Here is a 21464-nt window from a genome sequence, read left to right as displayed (position 1 = left end):
AGTGTTTGGGGCTCCCTCTCCTCCTACCCCCCCAGACACGCAATAACCTCTCCAAGACTTAGAGGTGCTGCAAGGGGGCTGTTAGACTTTCCATTTCTGACTAGGATGTTATAATCATTTTATTTTAGGCAGCGCCCTCGCTACAAGGCCAAAACGGGACAGACCTATTTCCAGGCCCTCCGGCCCGCCCTACGGGCATCCGCAGCGCGGGCCCCTAACGCCAACCACCAACAGCCAAGTCGCGTCCTCCGGCTCCTCCGCGCGCGCCCCCGCGGAGAAAGCCGGCTTCCCATTGGGTGAATTGAGGGCGTGGGCAGCTCCCGATTGGCTTAGAGGAGGGGGTGGGAGACAGGCGTGCCCTGACGTCATGCCCGCCCCTAACGCACGCCAGTCGCTCCGGATGAGGGGAGGGAGGGGGAAGTCCGGGAGGAAGAAAATAAACCGTAGCCGCCGCAGCCGGCCGGGACAGGCCCCCTCGGGGAGCTGGGGTTCCCGCCCACCCAGCGCGCGAGCCCCGCCCCCGCGCCCCGCCGGCGCCGGGGTCAGGTGACCGCGGGCAGGCGCCGTCACGTGGCTGGGGCGTGCCCGCCCGTTGTGGCCATGGCGGCCGCAAGTCCCAGTGTGGCGAGGCGGGTGGAGGAGCTCGGGGACCTGGCTCAGGCCCACATACAGCAGCTTAGCGAAGCCGCCGGCGAAGACGGTGAGGGAGCGGAGGAGAGCGGGGCGGGCGGGCGGGCTGGCGGTAGTTCGGGGCTGGCGCCGGCCGGCGAACGGCGCTGGAGGCTGCGGCCTGTGGTCCGCAGAGCCCCGGGACCGGAGCTCCCCGGGGGCCGGCGCTCGTGAGGCTCCCTGCAGGGCTCGGTTGTCCGCCTCCAGGAACTCCGCGGTGCCCTCTGCCAAGGCGTTTGCGTCGAAACCGCATTTTGCATGACCCCTGAAAACCTCTTCTAAATCTCAGATGAGGGCTGCACCTCTTGCTCTTGATAGCGATTGGGAAAGGGTTAGAATCTGGATGAAAGTACACAAGTTTAAAGGAGTGGTTAAAGCCGATAGTACACAAGTCCTGGTGGTTTGGGTGCAGCAAAGATAGCGAGGCACGGCTAACAGGAGCAGTTTTTCACTGTTATGAATTTCCGTCTTCCGTTTTGGATTCTACACCCAACTGTAAAGAGTATTCTACAAAAAAGCTTTACGTTGGTATAGTTTGGGGGATCCCATCATATGCATTACTTCAATTCTCACAAGAGCTCTGTTAGTATCAGAACACTAGTTTGGAAATGTCTTTAAGTGGTTTCCTTAGCACAGGCTGGCTTAGAGCATTTCCTTGACTTTTATTTTTTATTATATCTTTATCTCGACTTTTTTTTTTTTTTTTTAAGATTTATTTATTTATTCATGAGAGACAAAGACACAGGCCGAGGGAGAAGCAGGCTCCATGCAGGGAGCCCGACGTGGGACTCGATCCAGGGACCCCAGGATCATGCCCTGGGCCAAAGGCAGGCAGGCGCTCAACCGCTGCGCCACACAGGGATCCGCATTTATCTCGACTTACAAGTCCAACTCTGTTTTATTGTATTGAGATAGGTAGAACCTATAGGTTCTACATTCTTTTTCTTTTCTTTTCTTTTCTTTCAGATTTTAGCTATTTATTCGCAGGAGACACACACAGAGAGAGAGGCAGATAGACAGGCTCCATGTAGGAAGCCCCATGTGGGACTCGATCCCGGGACTCTAGGATCACACCCCCGGCCGAAGGCAGGCGCCGAACCGCTGAGCCACTCAGGGATCCCCCTACATTATTTTCTTTTTGAGTTTTGAGCCTCTACTACAGATAGGTTTTTAAATTCTTGTGGACTACAGGAAAGTAGTAGTGGAACATTTTGTCCGATGATTGATGGTTGGTGAATTTATTGAATAGGATAGGGCCACAGTGAAATGGCTCAAGTTCCAGTGAAGATTATTTGCTGGATTAGGTTTTCTTAGGAGTATGTTCTTCAAAACCCATGGATCACCCTGAAGCTGACTTCTTGTTGGGTGTGTGGTAAGTGAATCCCAGGATTCACATACAGTGTTTATGGACTGTAGTGGTTATTACCTGGAAGCATGTCCAAGTTATTTATAACTAAGCTATGCAATGATCTCCACCCTACCCTAACTCCATTTAAACCAGTCTAAAGAGATCGAAGAGTAATTTTTTATTCACTTTTTATTCACTTATTTTTTATTCACTTATCACTGGACCCAAAAGCCATTCTCATTTTCCCATGGAAGAGTTCTTTAATCCTAGTCTGAATGAGGGGTGAGAGATTTTAAATAATCTCTACACACAAGGGGCTCCAGTCTACAACTGCAAGATCAAGAGTCACATGCTCTACTCTGAGCCAGCCAGGTGCTCCTTGTTGGGAGACTTTAAAGTTGCGAGAAGTTAAAATGTTAGTGATCCGTGGTATGAGCTATTAATCAGTATTAGTAGCAAGATTTTCTTATTTTATGAAGTTTAATTAAAACATGGTTGCGTGTTTGAATTGAATTTGGCATTATTTTCCACACAACAAAAATAATGTTCACTCAAAATGTGCCCTTTAATGTATCAACTATATGTTTATATTAGGTTATATTTTCTACCTCAAATTAGATAATATGCAGCCAGAAATTCCATCTAAGAACGCACTTTTCATTACTAATCAATTTTAGTTCTTTCTCATTGTACAAACACAGTATGTTTACTATATGAAAGTATTCCATGAGAAGGACTTTTTTCAGGGATTATGTAAAAATCACTTGTCTTTGCTTTGCCAATCATTTCTTTTATGTAATGGTTCCAGTAAAAGTACTGCATTTTATAAAAGTTTGCTAAAATGTGAGCCATTATCCCCTTCTCCTGTACTTAGAGGAGTTTATATGAGCTACTCCTTTAGCAGTGGTTTGGTGAATTCAGTGCAAATGTTTACATTTAAAATAGTCTTGCAATTTAAGAAGAAAATATCGGCTCAGTTTCTAAAGAAGCACATTAGGAGTGCCATGTTCCATACAATTTCACTTCACAGTAGAATCTTTTTTTCTGGGTTGTGTAGATACTACTTCTGGTGAGAAAATGAGAGCACAGTGCTAAAGAAGTAACTTTTGGGGCACCTGGGTAACTCAGTAAGGTAAGCCTCTGCCTTTGGCTCAGGTCATAATCTCAGGGTCCTGGGATCAAGCCCCACATCAAGTTCTGCAGTCAGCAGGGAGTACCCTTCTCCTTCTCACTCTCCCTCTGTGCTTCCTCACGAATAAAATCTTTTTTTAAAAAAAGAAGAAGTAGCGTTCAATTCAGGTGAATTCAGGACTTTAAAAGCAAGCAGAATCTGGTTTAGATACAGATTAGGCTTCACCTGGGAAAACTTGAAGTCATCGTATGATTACCAGCAGACATAACTTAAGATGGTGGTGCCTTTACTGAAACAGTGAACAGCTTATCTATTTGTATAAATGCTAAAGCTGGATCAGATAGGCCTGCACCAAGTATTACGTTTTCTGTCCATTGGCTAGAGTCAGAAAGGGTATATAATTCAGAAGGGAAGCACAGAGAGGCAAACTCAAGGATTTTGATGTCTTGATGGTGGGCATATCTAAATTTGACATGAGGTGGTGCAAAAGGGTAGATCGATAGCCCCTTGGTATGGACACTTTGTAGGTTAGGGAGGAAAAATGCATAAGAAAAAGTGAACCTGTAGAAGCAAAGGGAATATGACATTAGAGAAAGGGGAGAAATTAGACAATGTAGAGGAGAGGGAGGGTAAATTGTTTTTAGAGGACATATTAGGTTACTTAGTTCTTTCTTTGAAGGAAGTAGGTAATTTGTTACATTTCTAGGTTTTTAAAGGAATTTTAAAATATCCAGATGGATTATGTAATTTTAATTCATTGTAACAGCTATTTACATACATAAATATATAAACACAGGATAAAGTTATACATTTATGAAATTTTAAGTTTTCAGTGGAAGGCTTTTCTGTAGATTTATGTATATTGCATATATTATATATTGCAATAATATATATTGCATATTTCAATAAAAATTTTAAATTTATTACTTAAACACTTTGAGTATGTGAACATCATAAAAGCAGCGTTACGAAAATGAAAATACAAATTGGATTTAAGAAATGACAAATTAACCTAGGAAGTTCAGTCTAGTTTTTCAAAATAAATATGATAAATTTGTTAAGGAGGGTTAGGCATTATGATATACTTCATGTTTTACACAAGATATTAATACCGTGCTGCTTCTTCAATGTTGTAACATAGCATCATTGCAGATACACCTCTTTTTGTTTAATGCTTTGAAACTACATGATATAATCTTCATGTTTTTATTCTCTTACAGATCACTTTTTAATTCGAGCCTCTGCAGCTCTAGAAAAATTGAAACTTCTGTGTGGAGAAGACAAAGAATGTTCAAATCCATCAAATCTTCTAGAACTTTACACACAGGTACAGAAACAGATGTGGTTTCTGACATGTCATAGTGGTAGACTGCTTATATAAGATGTCTGACTCCAAGGTTTAGGTGTAGTGAAACCAGTTTATTCTCTATTTAAAGTGTTTGATTTTGGGGGCACCTGGCTGGCTCAGTCAACAGAACATGCAGTTCTTCATCTTGGGGTTGTAAGTTAAAGCACCATGTTGAGTGTGGAGATTACTTAAAAATAAAAACTTTATTTATTTTTAATTAATTAATTTTTTTTAAACTTTAAGATAAAAATAAAGTGTTTAATTTTTGTCAAAAAAGCCCCCTGTATGTATAAACCACATGGACTTCAAACTTTGAGGCAGTATGCAAAAAAGGAAGATTTATTATCTTACGTGTTAAGGAAAAAAATCTTGTGGATAACAGAATTGCTTCCTTTTATGTATAAATAAACAAAACACTAATACATGCAATTTCCAACTTCTTAAAGGTTACTAAGAGGGAATGAAGGTCTCTGTGAGGTCCCTGATTATTTTTTTCACCTGAAATTGATCTTTTCTTGAGATTCTCAACAGGACACCTCTGCTATTGTCATGTAGGTCTATAAGATTCTTCTGAGACCCCTCTCCCATTTTTTACTTTCCTTTCAAATCCAGGTCTCTGTGCGGACAAGACCTATTTTCTTGGCTTTCTCAAACATTGATGAGGCAAATTGACATTAAGAAGCATAGGGGCACCTGGGTGGCTCAGTGGTTGAGCATCTGCCTTTGGCTCAGGTCCTGATCCTTGTGTCTTAGGATCCAGTCCTGCATCAGGCTCCACACAGGAAGCCTGCTTCTCCCTCGGCCTAGGTCTCTGCCTCTCTCTGTGTATCTCATGAATAAATAAATAAAATCTTTTTTTAAAAAGGTAACGTAATTTCATTACATAACTAACATTCCTGTAGAGCTTTATAGTTGACACAGTGCTTCATACGCTCTTACTTGAATGGGGAAGGGATCATAAAAATGAAGTGGTTATAGAAATTAACTGAGATAAGCTTCCAGAGTACACATGAATACCACTTAGATGCCTGGCACTCTGCTTTCTTTTAAGTGGTACATAAAGCTGGTTTCTGCCTTCAGGTATCATGGTTGAATGAACCTGTAACAACTACTCACAAACCCTAAAAGGCCTGCTGTTATTTGGCAGAGCTTTGCCTGACCTTCTTTTCCTTTGGAGGACTCCCTGCTTATTGCATTTCTTTCATATGGGAGAGTTCTAAACATTTTATTTATTTATTTGTTATGTATTTTTATTTTAACTAGGCTCCATGCCCAACATGGGGCTTAAACTCAGGACCCTGAGATCAAGAATCCCATGCTCTACTGACTAAGCCAGCCAGGTGCCCCTAAACATTCTAATTTATTTCTAAAGATAAGAGGAAGGACCTGGAGATACAGATTTAAATTCCCCAGGCCTCCTTGGACCCTAATTATGGTTTTGAATCAACAGGTAATTCTCCATTGGATAATGATCTTGCCCTTCTTGGCTTAGGCCTTCTGCATAAGAACAGTTAGCGCTTAAGTAGCCCTGTATGCTAGTTTATGTTCTACGTGCTTTACATATGTTAAGTCATTTTATCCTCAAAGCAAAGAACTTTGAAAAGCAGTTTCTTCATTTTACCAATAAAAGAAAATTGACTTATCCTTGATTAGGTGATTAGTGGTATAATTCAGTTTCCTAGTCTTAGTTCAGTAAACTAAAAAAGACAGAATTGGGTAGTTTTAAGGCACTTGAACAGAAGATCTGGTATTTAGAAATGCTGGGGATTTAGTGTTTAAATTGCATAATGTTGGTGATATGTTGCCTTTATTGGGCGGCAGGATACATATCCCCCAAATGCTGGTTCTGCATTTGAGGAAACAAATCCTTTGAAGATTCAATATATAAAACTAGGGGTGTTGACCTTAAATTGATATAGCAAGCATTTAGACAACGTTCAAGAAGTAGGTATGTGTAAATTGAAAAGAACATAAGTTAATTTTCCTAATTATACATGATTAGTTTAAGTTTCCATTTTATTTAATTTTTTTGAGAGAAGCAAGATCATTAATTCAGCATTTTAGTAAAATAACTATGAAGTTTCTTATAAAGTCCATCTCAGATTATATTTACTGTAGACATTTTTCCTACTTTTCAAATTTAAATATTGTGCCAGAAGATTTAACTGTCTTATAAAGCATCTGTATATGTAAGGTTAAACTGTAAGAATTATTCATGTTTAAATCATTTATGGATACTTTTTTTTTTTTTTTTGCTTCAGGCTATTTTGGACATGACATATTTTGAGGAGAACAAACTAGTAGATGAAGATTTTCCTGAAGACTCTTCACAGAAAGTTAAAGAGCTGATCAATTTTCTTTCAGAACCAGAAATTTTAGTTAAAGAAAATAATATGCATCCAAAAGTAAGTTTTGCATGCTTGTGAATTATAGTGGAATGGTGCTAATTCTTGCTGTATTGCTCTTTGGAGTCTAATTTTTTCTTCTGGAATGTATCTTTGTCTCTGTCTTAAATTAAGATTGAAGGAGGAATATATGAGAGTTTTAATGCTTCAGACCAACATCTTAACTAAAGTATAACATATATGTTTCAGAATATTTGCATGATGGAATTGTTTTGGAATTAATGGTGGCCGATCATTTTCTAAACACAGATATTTGCTGTTTCTGTTCCCTTTACTTTTGCTGGTGCTGTTTTCTTAAAGGTCCCTAGTGATCTAATTAACCACATCTCTTGTCCTTTTTACAGTCTTCTTCCCCCTGGATATTTGCTGTCTTCTTTCTCATTGATTGCCCCATCCCGCTGAGGTCCTGCATGCTCCTTTCTCTTCTTGTCTCAGAGCATTGCTCTTGCTCTTCCCCAGTCATCTCCTCCTCTCCCATCCTGGAAAGATAGGCCTTCACCAGTGATCTTCTTAATCCTTTGATCGTCTCTGTTCTGTCTTCATAACTTGTTCACATGCTTTTTACTTTCCTCTCTGTTTAGATGATTCCAAGATTTTTGTGTCTAGCCTTAGGTACTCTTTTACGCAAATAACTCTTTAACTGCCTTTTGGCTCTCTTTACTTAGATTTTTTTTTTCTTTATGTGTTTATCAGGGGATACTGAGGGGATGCTGACTGTAGGAACACGTAATCCCAAGTTTTAAATGATACAACACAGTAAAAATTTGATCATCATATATTTTTTTATAGTGATAGAGAGTGAAATCACAAAGGCCTCATTTTAAGAAGTTTGACTCAGGAAGCAGTATTTTTTTTAAGATTTTATTTGAGAGAGAGAGAGAAAGGGAGCTTGAGCAAGCACAAGCAGGAGTGGGGGGGCGGGTGCGGCAGAGGGAGAGGGAGAAGCAGGCTCCCTGGCCATCAGAGAGCCCAACACAAGCCTCGACCCCAGGACCCTGGGACCATGTCCTGAGCTGAAGGCAGATGCTTAATGGACTGAACCACCCAGGCTCCCCTAAAAGTTTGATTTATTAAAACTGTTTTTGTATATATTTTTTCATTATTTAATTCTAGCAGTAGTACAAATAAGTGTGATCTTGTTTCAAGTAACATATTTCTGAAAAGTTATCCTTTTTTAAAATTTATTTTTTATTGAAGTATTGTTGGCATACAATGTCACATTGGTTTCAGGTATACAAGATAGTAAATTCAACTACTCTGTATGCCATGCTATGCTCATAAGTGTAGCTACATCTTACAAGGCTATTACGATATCATTGTACCTTTTTTCTCCTGTGATTTACTCATTTCATAACTGGAAGCCTATACTCACCTTCACCATTTCACCCATCCTTCTGGCAACCATGAGTTTTTTTCTCTGTATTCACGAGTCTGATTCTGCTTTGTGTTTGTTTTTTATTCATTTACTTTTTAGATTTCATATATAAGTTAAATCATATGGTATTTGTTTTTCTCTGACTTATTTCACTTAGTATGATACTGTCTAGGTCTATCTGTGTAGTCACAAATGGCAAGATCTCCTTTTTTATGGCTGAATAATAATCCTTTGTATATATACACTACATCTTTACCACATTTATCTATTGATGGACATTTGGTTGCTTCCATATCTTGGCTATTGTAAGTAGTGCTCAATAAAGGTAGGGGTGCATGTATTTTTTCAAATTAGTCTTTGTTTTGGGTAAATACCCACTAGTGGATCATATGATAATTCTATTTTTAATTTTTTGAGAAACCTTCATACTCTTTTCTACAGTGGCTGTACCAGTTTACATTCCCATTCACAGTGTATGATGGTTCCTTTTTCTCCATATCCTTACCAACACTTGTTATTTCTTCTTTTTGATTCTAGCCATTCTGACAGGTACAAGGTGATATCTTACTGTTTTGATTTGCATTTCCCTGATGATTAGTGATTGTGAGCATCTCTTCATGTGTCTTTTAGCCATCTCTGCATGTCTTCATTTGAAAATGTCTATTCAGGTCCTCTGTTCACTTTTTGATCAGGTTATTTGGAGGTTTTTGGTGTTAACTCATAGATTTTTTATGTGTTTTGGATATTAACCCTTTCTCAAATACATCATTTGCATATATCTTCTCCCATTCAGTAGGTTGCATTTTCATTTTGCTGATGACTTCTTTTGCTTGGAGAAGCTTTTTATTTTGGTGTAGTCTCAGTAGTTTATTTTTGCTTTGTTTCCCTTGCCTCTGGAGACATACCTAGAAAAATGTTACTAAGGCCAATATTAAAGAAATTACTACCGATGTTTTCTTTTAGGAATTTTATGGTTTCAGGACTTACATTTAGATCTTTGATCCATTTTGAGTTTATTTTTGTTTATGGTGTAAGAAAGTCTATTTTCATTCTTTTGCATGTAACTGTCCAGTTTTCCCATACACTCACTGAATGAAAAATTATCTTTTTAATCAGATTTTAGAAAACTTCTATTTTAGTTTTATTAGAATTAACTACTAAAATACTGAAACATTATTTTCTAAAATATTGCAAATAGGAGTACTTTAAATTTCATGTAGCAATAGATTTCTATACTTCTGATTCCAAGTAAGGCATTCATGTGTAAGCACCTAAGTAAAGAGGAGATTTTATGAAATGAAAGCGTTTTGAATTGCTCCATATTTTGAAGTTTTGATTTTTATAGATGTGAGGTTTTTTGTTTTTTGTTTTTCGTTTTTTTTTAGCTATGTTTTTGTTGTATTTCAGCCGTGCGATTTGCTTGGGGATGAACTCCTGGAATGTCTCTCTTGGAGACGGGGAGCCCTACTCTATATGTATTGTCATTCTCTGACCAAAAGGAGAGAGTGGCTCACAAGAAAGTCCAGTTTGCTTAAAAAGGTAAAAGGGCATTCCTTATACATTTTTGATCATTGACATTTATAGGTTTCAAAAAGCTGTCTTTGATGTAGTAAGAATGCTGGGTTTATATTCCAGATCTTTTACTTACTAGCTATGTATTCTTAAACAAATTGGAATTATTGAGAAGATTTAAATAAGATAACATGTGAAAACCTATGTAAACTGGGAAGTTCTATGTGTTTTTTTGTTTTTTTTTTTAAGTTTTGGATTTTTACCTTTTAAAATACAAGCTAGACAGTCTATTAATTTTATTAGGCCTAAAGAAACAGACCTGATGAGCCTCTCTCTGTCAGCAGATCACTCATAAAGAACCCCATGACCCTGCTGCTAGAACAGTGTACCCCTTGGATTCATCTTGACTCTTGTGACCAAATCAGTAAATCTTAGCGTTAAGTATCACTAAGGAGTCTAACTTGAGTTGATTATATGCATGCTTTATGTACGCCTGGAAGTGAGAGGTACACAAAGTTTGATCATAATACTTCTAAATTATAATAAGTGCGTATATATATTTTAATAAATACTTATTGAACGCATCTTTATTATCTTTATCCTTTTCTTCCTCTGATAATGTTTTCGACAGGTATATTACTGAATCATGTGTTCTTGGTTGATTTATTTTCCCCCATACTATTTTGCTACTTGGCGTATTTGGGAAGGTTACATTTATAAAAGTTTTGGGGGTAGTGGGTCCTTCTACCATGGTAGTATAATAACCATAAGGTATGTCTGCATATTAGCCAATTTTCTCTTAAGTAAGGAATGGGGAAAAAATTGACACTTAAAGTTTCTACAGCTCTGCATATAATACTTGCAATTTTTGGTTTTGACTTTTATTTAGTACCTTATTGATGGAATCAGTTACTTGCTACAGATGCTAAATTATCGGTGTCCTATCCAGTTAAATGAAGGAGTTTCTTTCCAAGACTTAGACACAGCTAAATTACTGAGTGAAGGTAATGTGATTTCTTTTTGAAGTTTTCTGTTTTAAAGGTTTTTAAAAAGTTTTAAGTTTATTAGACTTACCTCTGATTTAAATGAATTTGGAGTTACATTATCTACCAAAAAATAATAAAAGGGCTTTAAAAAAATCTAAATATCTTTTAATGTAATACAGAAAAATACTGCTAATTTCTCTTTAGAAATTCTGGGAGAATTATATATCATGTTGCTTTTATTTTGTATCCCCACATAGCCCCCATTCAAGCACTAGATTCAGCTACTTGAAACAGATTGGAAGTAACTTTTAAACAAGTAGAAATTTACTGCTTTTTCACATAAAAACAGTTCAGAGCTGGTTATGGTGGCACAAGGCATTATCATGTTCTACCTTTTTTCTCCATCATCTTCAGAATGGTAGCCTTACAGCCTCCGGGAGGCACTTTATATAGACTACCATGTAAACAGTTCTTCCCAGAGCTGTGCAACATGAATCCCTGTTGAGGATAATGCATCCTCAGTGTCTATGCATCCCCAGTGTCTCAGGATGCTCCTGGAGCTTCTTTCATCTCACCTATGTTTCACTCTATAGGGATGGCAAAAGGATGTTTCTTTCAGCTAAATCTTCTCCTTTGGAGCAACCATCTTAGTTTCTGACACTTCAACTTCCACCTATATTTCACTGGCAAAAATTTAATCACATGGCTTCATACATGTACAAGGGAACCTGGGATGTACAGGATAGCCCTTTACCTAATACATTGCCATCCCAAATAAAATTGTCTCTTAACTGAGACAGGAGGGAAGAATGAGTATTGGGTGTCAACTGTTAGTTCCTGTCATAAATATCTATGCACTTAAAAATGTTAGGAACTGGATATAGAGTATCACTGAGTTTTAGACTGAGGTATAGGAGGGAAGAACCACTTATTTTTACCATCTTTTTAAGTATATATTGATTATTTTTCTTTATTAGTTTCTGTAGGCTTTTCCATTTTATTTGAAAACATTGCCTAGAAAAAACAGCATGATTTAAGTATCATTAACATATGACTGGCTCCTGAAAGGTATTACTTTCAGTTAGTTCAGGCAAGTAGCTTATCCTAAAAATTGTGCATACCAAATGCTACTCCAGTGATCATGATGTTTTGACAAACATGGGGTATGATGATTTATTTGTAGGAAGTATTTCTTTCAGACAACTAGTAAAGTGATTAGCTGCACTGACAATTGCCTTTCTAAAGTCTTCTCACCCATCCACATGGGTTGATATAAAAGGAAAAGCAGGGATGGGCACCAAAGCCTATTTAGAACCAAAGAAAGTAGCAAGAGTCACCAATTTCCCTTATTCTCCCATTTCCAGTTATAGACTAAGATATTTTTATGGCCTGGAATGTTCTCTTCAGGATGTTTTATGTACTTGTGTCCTCTCTTAAATCATAATTTGATTGCACTAGTCCTTAGCTTCCACTTCTTCAAGAGGAGAATCAAAAGGGATAGGCCTCCTTTCCAGAAAAAAGAAAACAGTATCTGCTGCCTAGCAGTTTTGCCAGGGCCAGGTCCCTCTTCTGGTGTTGGCTTCTTGCTCTCATCTAAAGCAGTTGCTCCTCCCTACTCCATTTCTTTCAAGATGAGAAGCCAAAAAGCGTATCTTTCAGAGGCCAAATTACTCCTGAGACTCCATCAGGGAGGAGGAAGCATAATTCTGAATAATCCTTAATATTAATTTTTAAAAGTTCAATAATTGCCAAAGTATTTTTGTGGCCAGATCTTAATGATAATTTACCCAAATTCAGGTAAAACTCAAAGCAGTGTATAGTTAGTGTGATTTTTATTTCTTTTTCCAAGGTGAGATAATCATTTTGTCTTCTGAACATTACTTGCATGCCATTAAATTTTCAGCTTTTAAAAATAACCAAATAATATATTCAATAAGCCTCTTTATGTCATTTCTGAGTGTCTTTCTTCTGTGGACCCTTATTAAAATAGCTTTGTCAGAATAACCCTGGAGTCAAATGGATTAAATCAAAGTACGATAGAGCTTTGCACACCCTTAGCTTATGACTTTTTTTTATACCATTAAGGACCTCCCCTGCTGCCTTCTCAGCAGCATTCTGGCTCATAGTGTAACTGGATTTTAGATCCCTGAAAGGAATACCTCAGAACTACCATCTTACTAATTGCCTAGGTAGCTTGTTAAAAATGAACAGATTTCTGTGTAACACACGCAGGGTCAGTTCAATATATGGAGTCTGGGAATCCGTTTTTATTTATTTTTTATTTTATTTATTTTTAAGATTTTATTCATTTATTCATGAGAGATACAGAGAGAGAGGCAGAGACATAGGCAGAGGGAGAAGCTGGCTCCTTGCAGGGATTCTATCCCCAGACCTGAAGATTACACCCTGAGCCAAAGGCAGACCTCAACCGCTAAGCCACCCAGGCATCCCCAGGAATCCATTTTTAATAAGCTCCCATAGTACAATGCAGCCAGATTTTAGATACCACTATTCCTAGGGAAAATCAATCTGGCCACCTTCTCCCCCCCCTCCCCCCCCCCCCCCCCATGGAAGTCCTCTTTCTGCCCTCATTCTCACTTCTTGGGTTATCCTCCTCCTCCTTCCCTGCACCCCCACCCCCCCAATAATCACATGCATTTCACCAAGTGCACTGACTTGCATAGTATGAAGTGAATATTTTATTGGAAACCATGCAGAGCATTAAGAGAAAAAATATCAAGGAAAGTTCATAGCAGCAAAAAGACTATAGAAAGTAGTGAAATCCTTGGGGAAGTTGAAAGGGAGAGAGTGCCTAATTTACATTGTTCATCTCTTCTGTTGATACTTACCTACATTACTTTAGCATAGTCTCTGGATCAGCAGCGTTACTCTAAGTGCTAGGACTTTGTTAAAAATGCAGATTCATAGACTCAATCCCATATCCAAATCTGAATCTCTAGAGTTTGGGGGTTCAGCAACCAACATGTTAGCCTGTCCAGGTAATCCTAATGTAGGCTCAAGTTTGAGAACAACTCTTTAGCATATAGCCATTCACTCTCTCTAGTAACATTTTTCCATAGGATATCTGTGCCCCTGTTCAGCAGTCACTCCTGGTTAATATAAAGACTGAGGTTAACTTAGACTTGGGCAGAGATTGGATCCTAGATATCCCCAAGGCAAACACTCCTCTCACCCTTCCCAAGTGGCCTCACTTTGTGGAAAATACTTTTACTCTTCTTCCCAAAGCTCTAGCCTGCTTAAAAGTTCATCCTTCCCTCCATTTTAGTTTCTATCTTTTTATTACCCTCAGCCATTCTTTTGAGGAATAACTAGACAGCGTATAGGATCCCACAAATAAAAAGGATATGCATTCAACAAAATGCCATATCTAATACAAAATGTAATTCTGAATAACATCTAATGTAACCTTCTGAGGCTTATGATCTTTTAACTAAAGGAATAGTGAAGAGAAATGATTATATTTATTAATGTTTATAGATTATTTTTATAACAATAATGTTTATACTTCTATAGTACATAACACTGTGAATTATGCATTCACAGAAAGCATAATTAGTGTAGCCTATCATTTTCATGAATGCAAGCCTCAGATTCTGCTCTTAAATGACTGTTTCTTTATTGTTGGTTTAATGAGTCATCTCTCCTGCTAAGCCTGTTCTTTCTCTTGGTACTGCTTAGAACCTGAATTTGAGATAAAGAAAAGGGCTAAGCTGTAGGAACAAATTCTGAGATTATACAATCCTTGCAGTAGATTCAAGACATAGACACTATGCTAGTTTTGAAAGTTGGATTGTTCTTCTTATTTTGTATCTCTAGTACCATTATAGTCATTTCTGATGAGCCATATTAGATGAGCAACTAAGATTATGGTACTCATTGATTTGAGGTAAATTTTTCTAATCATTCATAAGAATAAATCATTATTTTGTATTCTAGCAGCTTTAAGAAGTTAGGTAATCATGTATTTTAATAGCATTCTGTGGTTTCTAAAACTTATATATATTTTTATTTATGTATTTCTTACAACTCCATGAAATAGGAGAGTGTACAGAATCTCATTTTTCAGATTTGCAAACTTAGGCTCAAAGTTGCCCAAAATCACAGTCAATAATTTATACCCAGATCTTTTGATTCTGGTTCTGTTTGTCTGTCTACCAAATTAATATACTCCGTGCCATAAATATTTAATTATATAATTACTTTATTTCATAATAAGAATGCTTTTAACTCTTGACAATCCTCCATTATATTCCTTTTATCTGAGAACATAAAGCATCTCAGATATGTAATTTAGCATCTTCGTTAATTTAGAATTATATGGCCTCTTAGGGTCATGTTTATGTCTGTTAAATTTCTGTAGACTCTTCTAGAAATACAAGAGGTGTAGATTACTTGACTGGAACTGTATCACTGATCCTAGAATATACCCCAAAATAAAAGTTGTGTTCATGGATGAGATTCAGGATTTCTAAGTGTTCTGAAATATATGGAAAATTTTGGGTGTATATTCTGGGAAAGGTTCCATTGATGATATTAGTTTCTCAAAGAGGTCCTAAAGAGAATCCCAAAAAGGTTAAGAACACAGTGACCTAAATAATTATTTTTTTCCTGTTTTTTTTTTTTTTTAGGGGGTGGGGTGATGGACCTCATATAATAGAGAAATGCCAGTTACATGAGAAATGTATTAGTGATAATTTGGTTTTTCTAGTATAACTGTTAAATGAGAAGAAAAATGCTTAATGATGTAAAAGAAATTTATTAGAATTTGAATAACCAGGGTTTCTTTTTAAACATTTAAATTCTAATTTCTCAACTTAAATGATTTTCCCAGGAATATTTAGTGACATTCATTTGCTGGCTATGATGTACAGTGGAGAAATGTGTTACTGGGGATTAAAGCATTGTGCAGATCAACAGCCAGAAAATCACGAAGTGGATTCTGGTGTTTCTGGAGCAAGCTATATGACACAAAAAGAACCGTTGGATTTCCGAGAAGTAGGAGAAAAAATTTTGAAAAAGTATGTATCTGTGTGTGAAGGACCCCTGAAAGAACAAGAATGGAATACAACAAATGCAAAACAAATTTTAAACTTCTTTCAGCATCACACTAACCAGTAAGTCCATCTATTCCTTTTCAAACAGGAAAACAAAAAAAAAACCTATGAAATGGAAATGTTCCAGAAAAGAAGATATATTGACACTGAGTTTAAGAATGTTACACTACATAAAGATATCCAACGTGGTTTCCTGTTTTTAAATGCCATAAGCATCTTTCAGTATATATTTTTAAATCTATGAAGGAACGATTCTTTAATTTTTAAGATGACACGTATGTTATTCTAACTCAGCCTGAACTGCAGATATTCTATAGCTAATACTAAGTAGGAATTCAGTGTAGCTTTACAAATTTTTTTATTACTAGTTAGGTTTTTTTTTTTTTTATTGTGACATAAAATTGACCATTTTATAGATTTTCAGATTATTTTAAAATCTATTTTGAAGTTTGCTATGCTTCAAAGATTAAAATCAAGTCACCTCATTGCTTTAGATATATGCTGTGGATATAAAAATTGGCAAAATAAAAAATTACAACTAGTATTCAGACTCCATTTCCAGAATAAGATAAATAGAAAGATGCCACAAAACAAATGTTTCATTTTTTTTTATACCATTACTAATGGCATTTACAGTTTTTATGCTATTGGCATCATATAAAAATTTTCAAGCAATTTTCCTATTTTGTTTAAAAGAAAACGGATGGGTTTATCAAATGAGTAATGAAGATGAAACCAAGTTAGGTTAGTCCATCATTAACTCATATGTGTTTAGAATGTACCTTTTCATATATATTGACATTTTAATATTTTTGTCTTTAATAGTAGAGATGAATGATAAAGGCCAGAGAACCTAACTTGCTCTCTTGCTCTCAGTATTTCTGTCTACCTCAACTCCTATGTCATCTTGGGATGATCCTAATACCTTGCTGATATCCTTGACTTCTGCTCCCGTGACTTCATCACATTCCAGAACTTACTCCCATGGCTACACTTTGAATGAATATCACCATCCTGAGTTGCTCTTTCTGAAATCTTAAATTTCAGTAACTGATGACAATTCACATCCTTCTAGCTTTGTACTTATTTTTTTTTTTTTACTTTTTTCTCCTTTATTTCTGTGCATCTCTTCAGCTTCTTCATAGCCCCTTTCTTTGGACTATTCCTCTTTGTCCTAAACCATCAGCTTCTTTCAGATTTTCTCCTTCCTGATCCAGCCTCATCCTTATAGGGGACACCACAATCCCTTCAGGTCCATTGTCCCTTTGTCCTTCAGTCTAATCATTCTGCAAGTCTCAGCATTGAATTATTCCTGTCACCCATCTTTTTTTGGAATGTTGCATCCCTATGAAGTACATGCAGCCCATCAAAGTGCAGTCCCTATAAGTATCTCAGCTTTAACTTTAGGAGAATCCTCAATATAAGCCTTTTGCTTTTTTCTGGTGTGACTTCTCTCCTTTTCCCATGGTGGCCAATCTAAACCTCTAACTTTCCTCATGTCCTCTGTCCCCTCCCTTAGCTTATGGCTCTTGGTCCTGTCTTACAGAAGATTAAAACTATAAGGAGTTCAACTTGTATTTCCTGTCTTTGCCCTACTCATTTCCTCCATTTTTAGAAGAAAAGATGTAGCCTGCTTCCTGTTGAAAGTCAATCTCCACCTTTCCTTATTTCCCTTGGGCTTCTTTTTTTGTTGTTGTTTTCCTGCCTGGTTTAGGTATTGTTCTTCCCTAAATATCTGTCCTTTTTCTCTTTATCCTCTCTACCTTTTCCTTTCTCTGTCTCTTTTTTTACTTACTCTTAGGTGATGTTATTCCTTGCCATGGCTTTTTCTGACACCTATAATGTTCAACTGACTTCTAGACTTGGAGCTTGAATCCCAGCTTCTGCTCTCTGAGCCTTCTTCCTATAACTGCCTATTAAATATATTCACTTAGATAATTTTAGTAATTTTAAATTCAGTATGTCCAAACAACTAAGCCTCATCTTTAATCTAAAATCCATTTTGGTTTATGTTTTGGTTGTTTTAATCTTTCACAGTGCAGGGCAACAGAGAATGCCATGACCTGGTTACTGTCTACCTTCCCATGTTTATCCCTGTAATGCATCCTGTGTAATCATGTTTTAGTCTAGTGTTCCTCAAACACTTAAAACCCAGGCCCCTATTTGATTAACATTCTGATAGAGCCTCTTGGTACAAGGAAAATCTCTCCCTATCTCTGTCTCCTTGCTTCTCCATACACAACTAAGATTTTTATTTAACATAGCTTTTTAACAATTTTACTATAAAATACCTTTGTGCTTTCTAAGTATAAAGATTTAAATCATTTTTAGTATGGTCTTAGAATACAGATCACCCTCCCTCACCTTACCCTTCTAACCCTCCCCTTTTGGAGCATGGTGATCAGTTGCAAGCACTTTGGTTTCTTTTCTAACGTGCTGTGTGTTTTTCCCCTCAGTACTCTTTGCATTTATTACTTCTGCCTGGAATGCTTTGCCTTTCGTTGTGGCCAAGTGAACACCCATTTATCCTTTAGGACTCAGTTCCAGTGAAACTATCTTTAAGGCTTTTTTCAGCTCATTCCACTCAACAGTTTGATGTTCATTTGTTTCTGTTCCCTTAATCTTCCCTCACATGTTAACAAACAGGTAACACTGCTTTATAGTTCTTTTCTTAATGAGTTGGTAAACTCCTTACTTAAAAAAATTTATACTTTGTGCTTAATGATGAGTAGGCCCTTAGTGATTTTTTCTTTTTTAATTAACAAGAGACCTGGTTCTTAAGTGCCGAACTCTGCACAAAAGGGTTGCTGCTTTTGGATTCCAAACTGCCACACCCTCTATACCAGTAGTTGACAAGGCAAATAAGGAATTACTCCTTAGAGGAGTAAAGTATTACATAGATTTGGAACTTGAGAAAACCGTAACTTTCTCTTCAGAAATGGGAACTTCGTTTTGCCTTCTTGACCCTTGTGAACCATTTGGGTCCCTCACTGGTTGGTGTAGTTCTGAGGGTGCTACCGGGTGCTTTTTGTACAACTTTTCCATCCCTCACATGATTGGAGAATAATTTGTAGACCATAACAGTTAAAATGCTTTTTACTCTGGTGTATTACAAAACAAGGAACAACAGATTTTTTTTACGCATGTGTTAAAGCCTAAGTAAATTCTTTTCATTTAGAATGAAGTATCTTCAAGATAACAAATACTCTACATAAGGAAAGCACTGTAATTCCTTCATCAACAATTATTATGTGCCTCTAGATGCCAGGTTTCATCTTAGGCATTGATGATATAGCTGTGTAAAACACCATCTTTTGGAGTTTATATTCTATTGGGGAAGTTAACCCATTTTAAGAAATAAATTTATAGTGTATTAAGTGGTTAGTGCTATGAAGAATAAAGCAGGGTAAAGGGCTTGTGTGACTGGAAAGTAGTGCTATTTTATTTATCGTGGTTGAGAAGGCACCTATGTACTTTAGGATTAGTGTTTTCAAATTCTATCCCTTTGGTTAAATGCCTTGCACATTCAATACATTCATAAGGTTTCTTTCTTATGGAAGTTCTGATACAGATTAAGGTATGATTCATTACTTAAGACCTTTTTACTTTGATTACATTTAAGATGTTTTCTCCAGTGTGGGCTTTACTAATGAGTGATCACCTAAAGGCCTCATTGTGTTTATTACACTGCGGGGGTTTCTCTCCATTTTGAGTTCTCTGATGGTTACGAAAATGTAAACTCTGTTAAGGGATTTTTTCATAATCCTTAAATTTGTGTGGTTCTTTCCCAGTATGAATTTTTTTTTTTATGTTAAGTAGGCTTTGAAACTTAAAGGCCTATCTGCCTTGTGGCATTTATAGGGTTTCTGGCTACTGTGAATTGTTTGATGCTGATTAAGGTGCAAATCATGACAAGACTTTCTCTCATTCCTTTGCTTACAGTAGAGTGAGATGAGAGTTATGGCTAAAATCCCACAATAAAATTACATTCCTACTTCTACATTTACACTCCCACTGTGGATTCTAGGATGTTCATTAATGTGGGAACTGTGTTTAAAGGTATTCTCAGATTCATTTTAATGGCATTTTTAAAAACCCACAACTGGATGACATCCGAGTTTTGGATTGATAGTCACTTTTCTCTTGGCACTTTCCAGGGTTTCATTTCTGGCTCTAATAAGGATACCTTATCTGCAACAGAATCCAGGATTCTGTAGTTCTCTAGTGTTATTTCCTTATATTATTTTTAACATGATATAACATGTTATTGGAAGTATTATATTAAAATACATTTAATGTATCCACAATTAAAGTATTTGTTATGTATTCATGCTGGTGTTCTAAAGTTTCTGGTTTTCCTACTTCTAGTGAAGATTTCCAAGTAAAATGTTTTGGAGCATATAAAATTTTTTTTAATAAAACCATATTCCCATATTTGTATCCTGTTATTTGTTTTCTTTTATATCTGAGTGTTGTGTCAGAATGAAAACTTTGTCAGTTTACTATTGACATTTGAATATTATTTCTTACAGTCCTAATAACTTTCAGATAGAGGGTGTAGAGTGGTTAGGAATATGGATTCTGGAGCCAGATATCTGAGGCTGAAGACTAGCCTTGTCATTACCTAGGTATGTGACTCCACATAAATTACTTACCCTTTCTGTACCTTAATATCCTATTATTTAACAAAGGAATAATAGTACCTACTCACAGGTTATTGAAGATTAAATGAGTTAATGTTCAAATTGCTTAATTCAGTTGGGTTAATTCCTAGGATGCTTAGCACATCCGAAGAGCTCAAAAGAGTTATTATTTTCCTTAAGTCTAATTCTGGGTATCAGTTCATCATGCTGGAAAATATAATACTCATCAGTCAGAATAATTGAGTGACAATGGAGATGTATATATTAGGTGGAGTGGTAATGAAGCAAGATTGATAAATTGGTAACTTGAATCAGCTACTGGATACATGGGATTCCATTACATTATTAACTCTCCTATACATGTTAAAATTTTTCATAATAAAAAAATTATAACCCATACATTTATAAATGTTCACATTTCTTTGTAAAAGCTGAGAACCATTTCAGTACTTCATACTTGAATTGAAACACATTTTTTTTTTCTTGTGCTAGTTCTTTCTTGCTCCTAGAAAAGGGAGACGAAATACCATATGGTTAATCTATTCATAGTTCATTCTTGTCTGGACAACCTCATAGAAACAAGCTTGCAATTAATTGGATTAGTTATTGCCCAAGAGCAACAGCATGCAAGAAAAATAATGAAACTTTAAATTCAGATCTCAGAGAACCTCAGTTATCTGGCTTTATTGGATTTCTGTTACTTGACATTGAGATCCCCAGATAGTTCCTTTAGAAGTGTAAATTCAGGCCAGTAAATATTGTGTTCATTATTTTATTATTTTATTTTTTTATTTATGATAGTCACAGAGAGAGAGAGAGAGGCAGAGACATAGGCAGAGGGAGAAGCAGGCTCCATGCACCGGGAGCCCGACGTGGGATTCGATCCCGGGTCTCCAGGATCACGCCCTGGGCCAAAGGCAGGTGCCAAACCGCTGTGCCACCCAGGGATTCCTATTGTGTTCATTATTAAG

The 21464-nt window shown here is 36.9% G+C and overlaps 1 protein-coding gene across 1 annotated transcript; it reads left to right on the top strand.

Moving 5' to 3' along the window:
• Positions 1-426: 426 nt before the first annotated feature.
• On the top strand, positions 427-20284 carry RIMOC1 (RAB7A interacting MON1-CCZ1 complex subunit 1). The gene is made up of 6 exons (XM_072824755.1): positions 427-700; positions 4370-4476; positions 6759-6902; positions 9685-9816; positions 10679-10793; positions 15628-20284. Exons 1-6 carry the CDS (start codon positions 601-603, stop codon positions 15912-15914), a joined length of 885 nt encoding a protein of 294 aa, XP_072680856.1. The 5' UTR covers positions 427-600; the 3' UTR covers positions 15915-20284.
• The last annotated feature ends 1180 nt before the right edge of the window (positions 20285-21464 follow it).

The sequence above is a fragment of the Canis lupus genome, chromosome 4, assembly GCF_048164855.1.
Source record: "Canis lupus baileyi chromosome 4, mCanLup2.hap1, whole genome shotgun sequence".
Classification (NCBI taxonomy): domain Eukaryota; kingdom Metazoa; phylum Chordata; class Mammalia; order Carnivora; family Canidae; genus Canis; species Canis lupus.
The sequence above is the reverse complement of the archived record's forward strand: the minus strand, read 5'-3'. Positions and strand labels throughout refer to the sequence as shown.

Excerpts from the sequence above, each read along its gene's own strand:
- RIMOC1 (XM_072824755.1), top strand. The coding sequence starts at position 601 with ATGGCGGCCGCAAGTCCCAGTGTGGCGAGGCGGGTGGAGGAGCTCGGG. Across the intron at positions 701-4,369 it reads CGAAGCCGCCGGCGAAGACG|ATCACTTTTTAATTCGAGCC; the intron begins GTGAGGGAGCGG and ends ATTCTCTTACAG. Across the intron at positions 9,817-10,678 it reads AGTCCAGTTTGCTTAAAAAG|TACCTTATTGATGGAATCAG; the intron begins GTAAAAGGGCAT and ends ACTTTTATTTAG.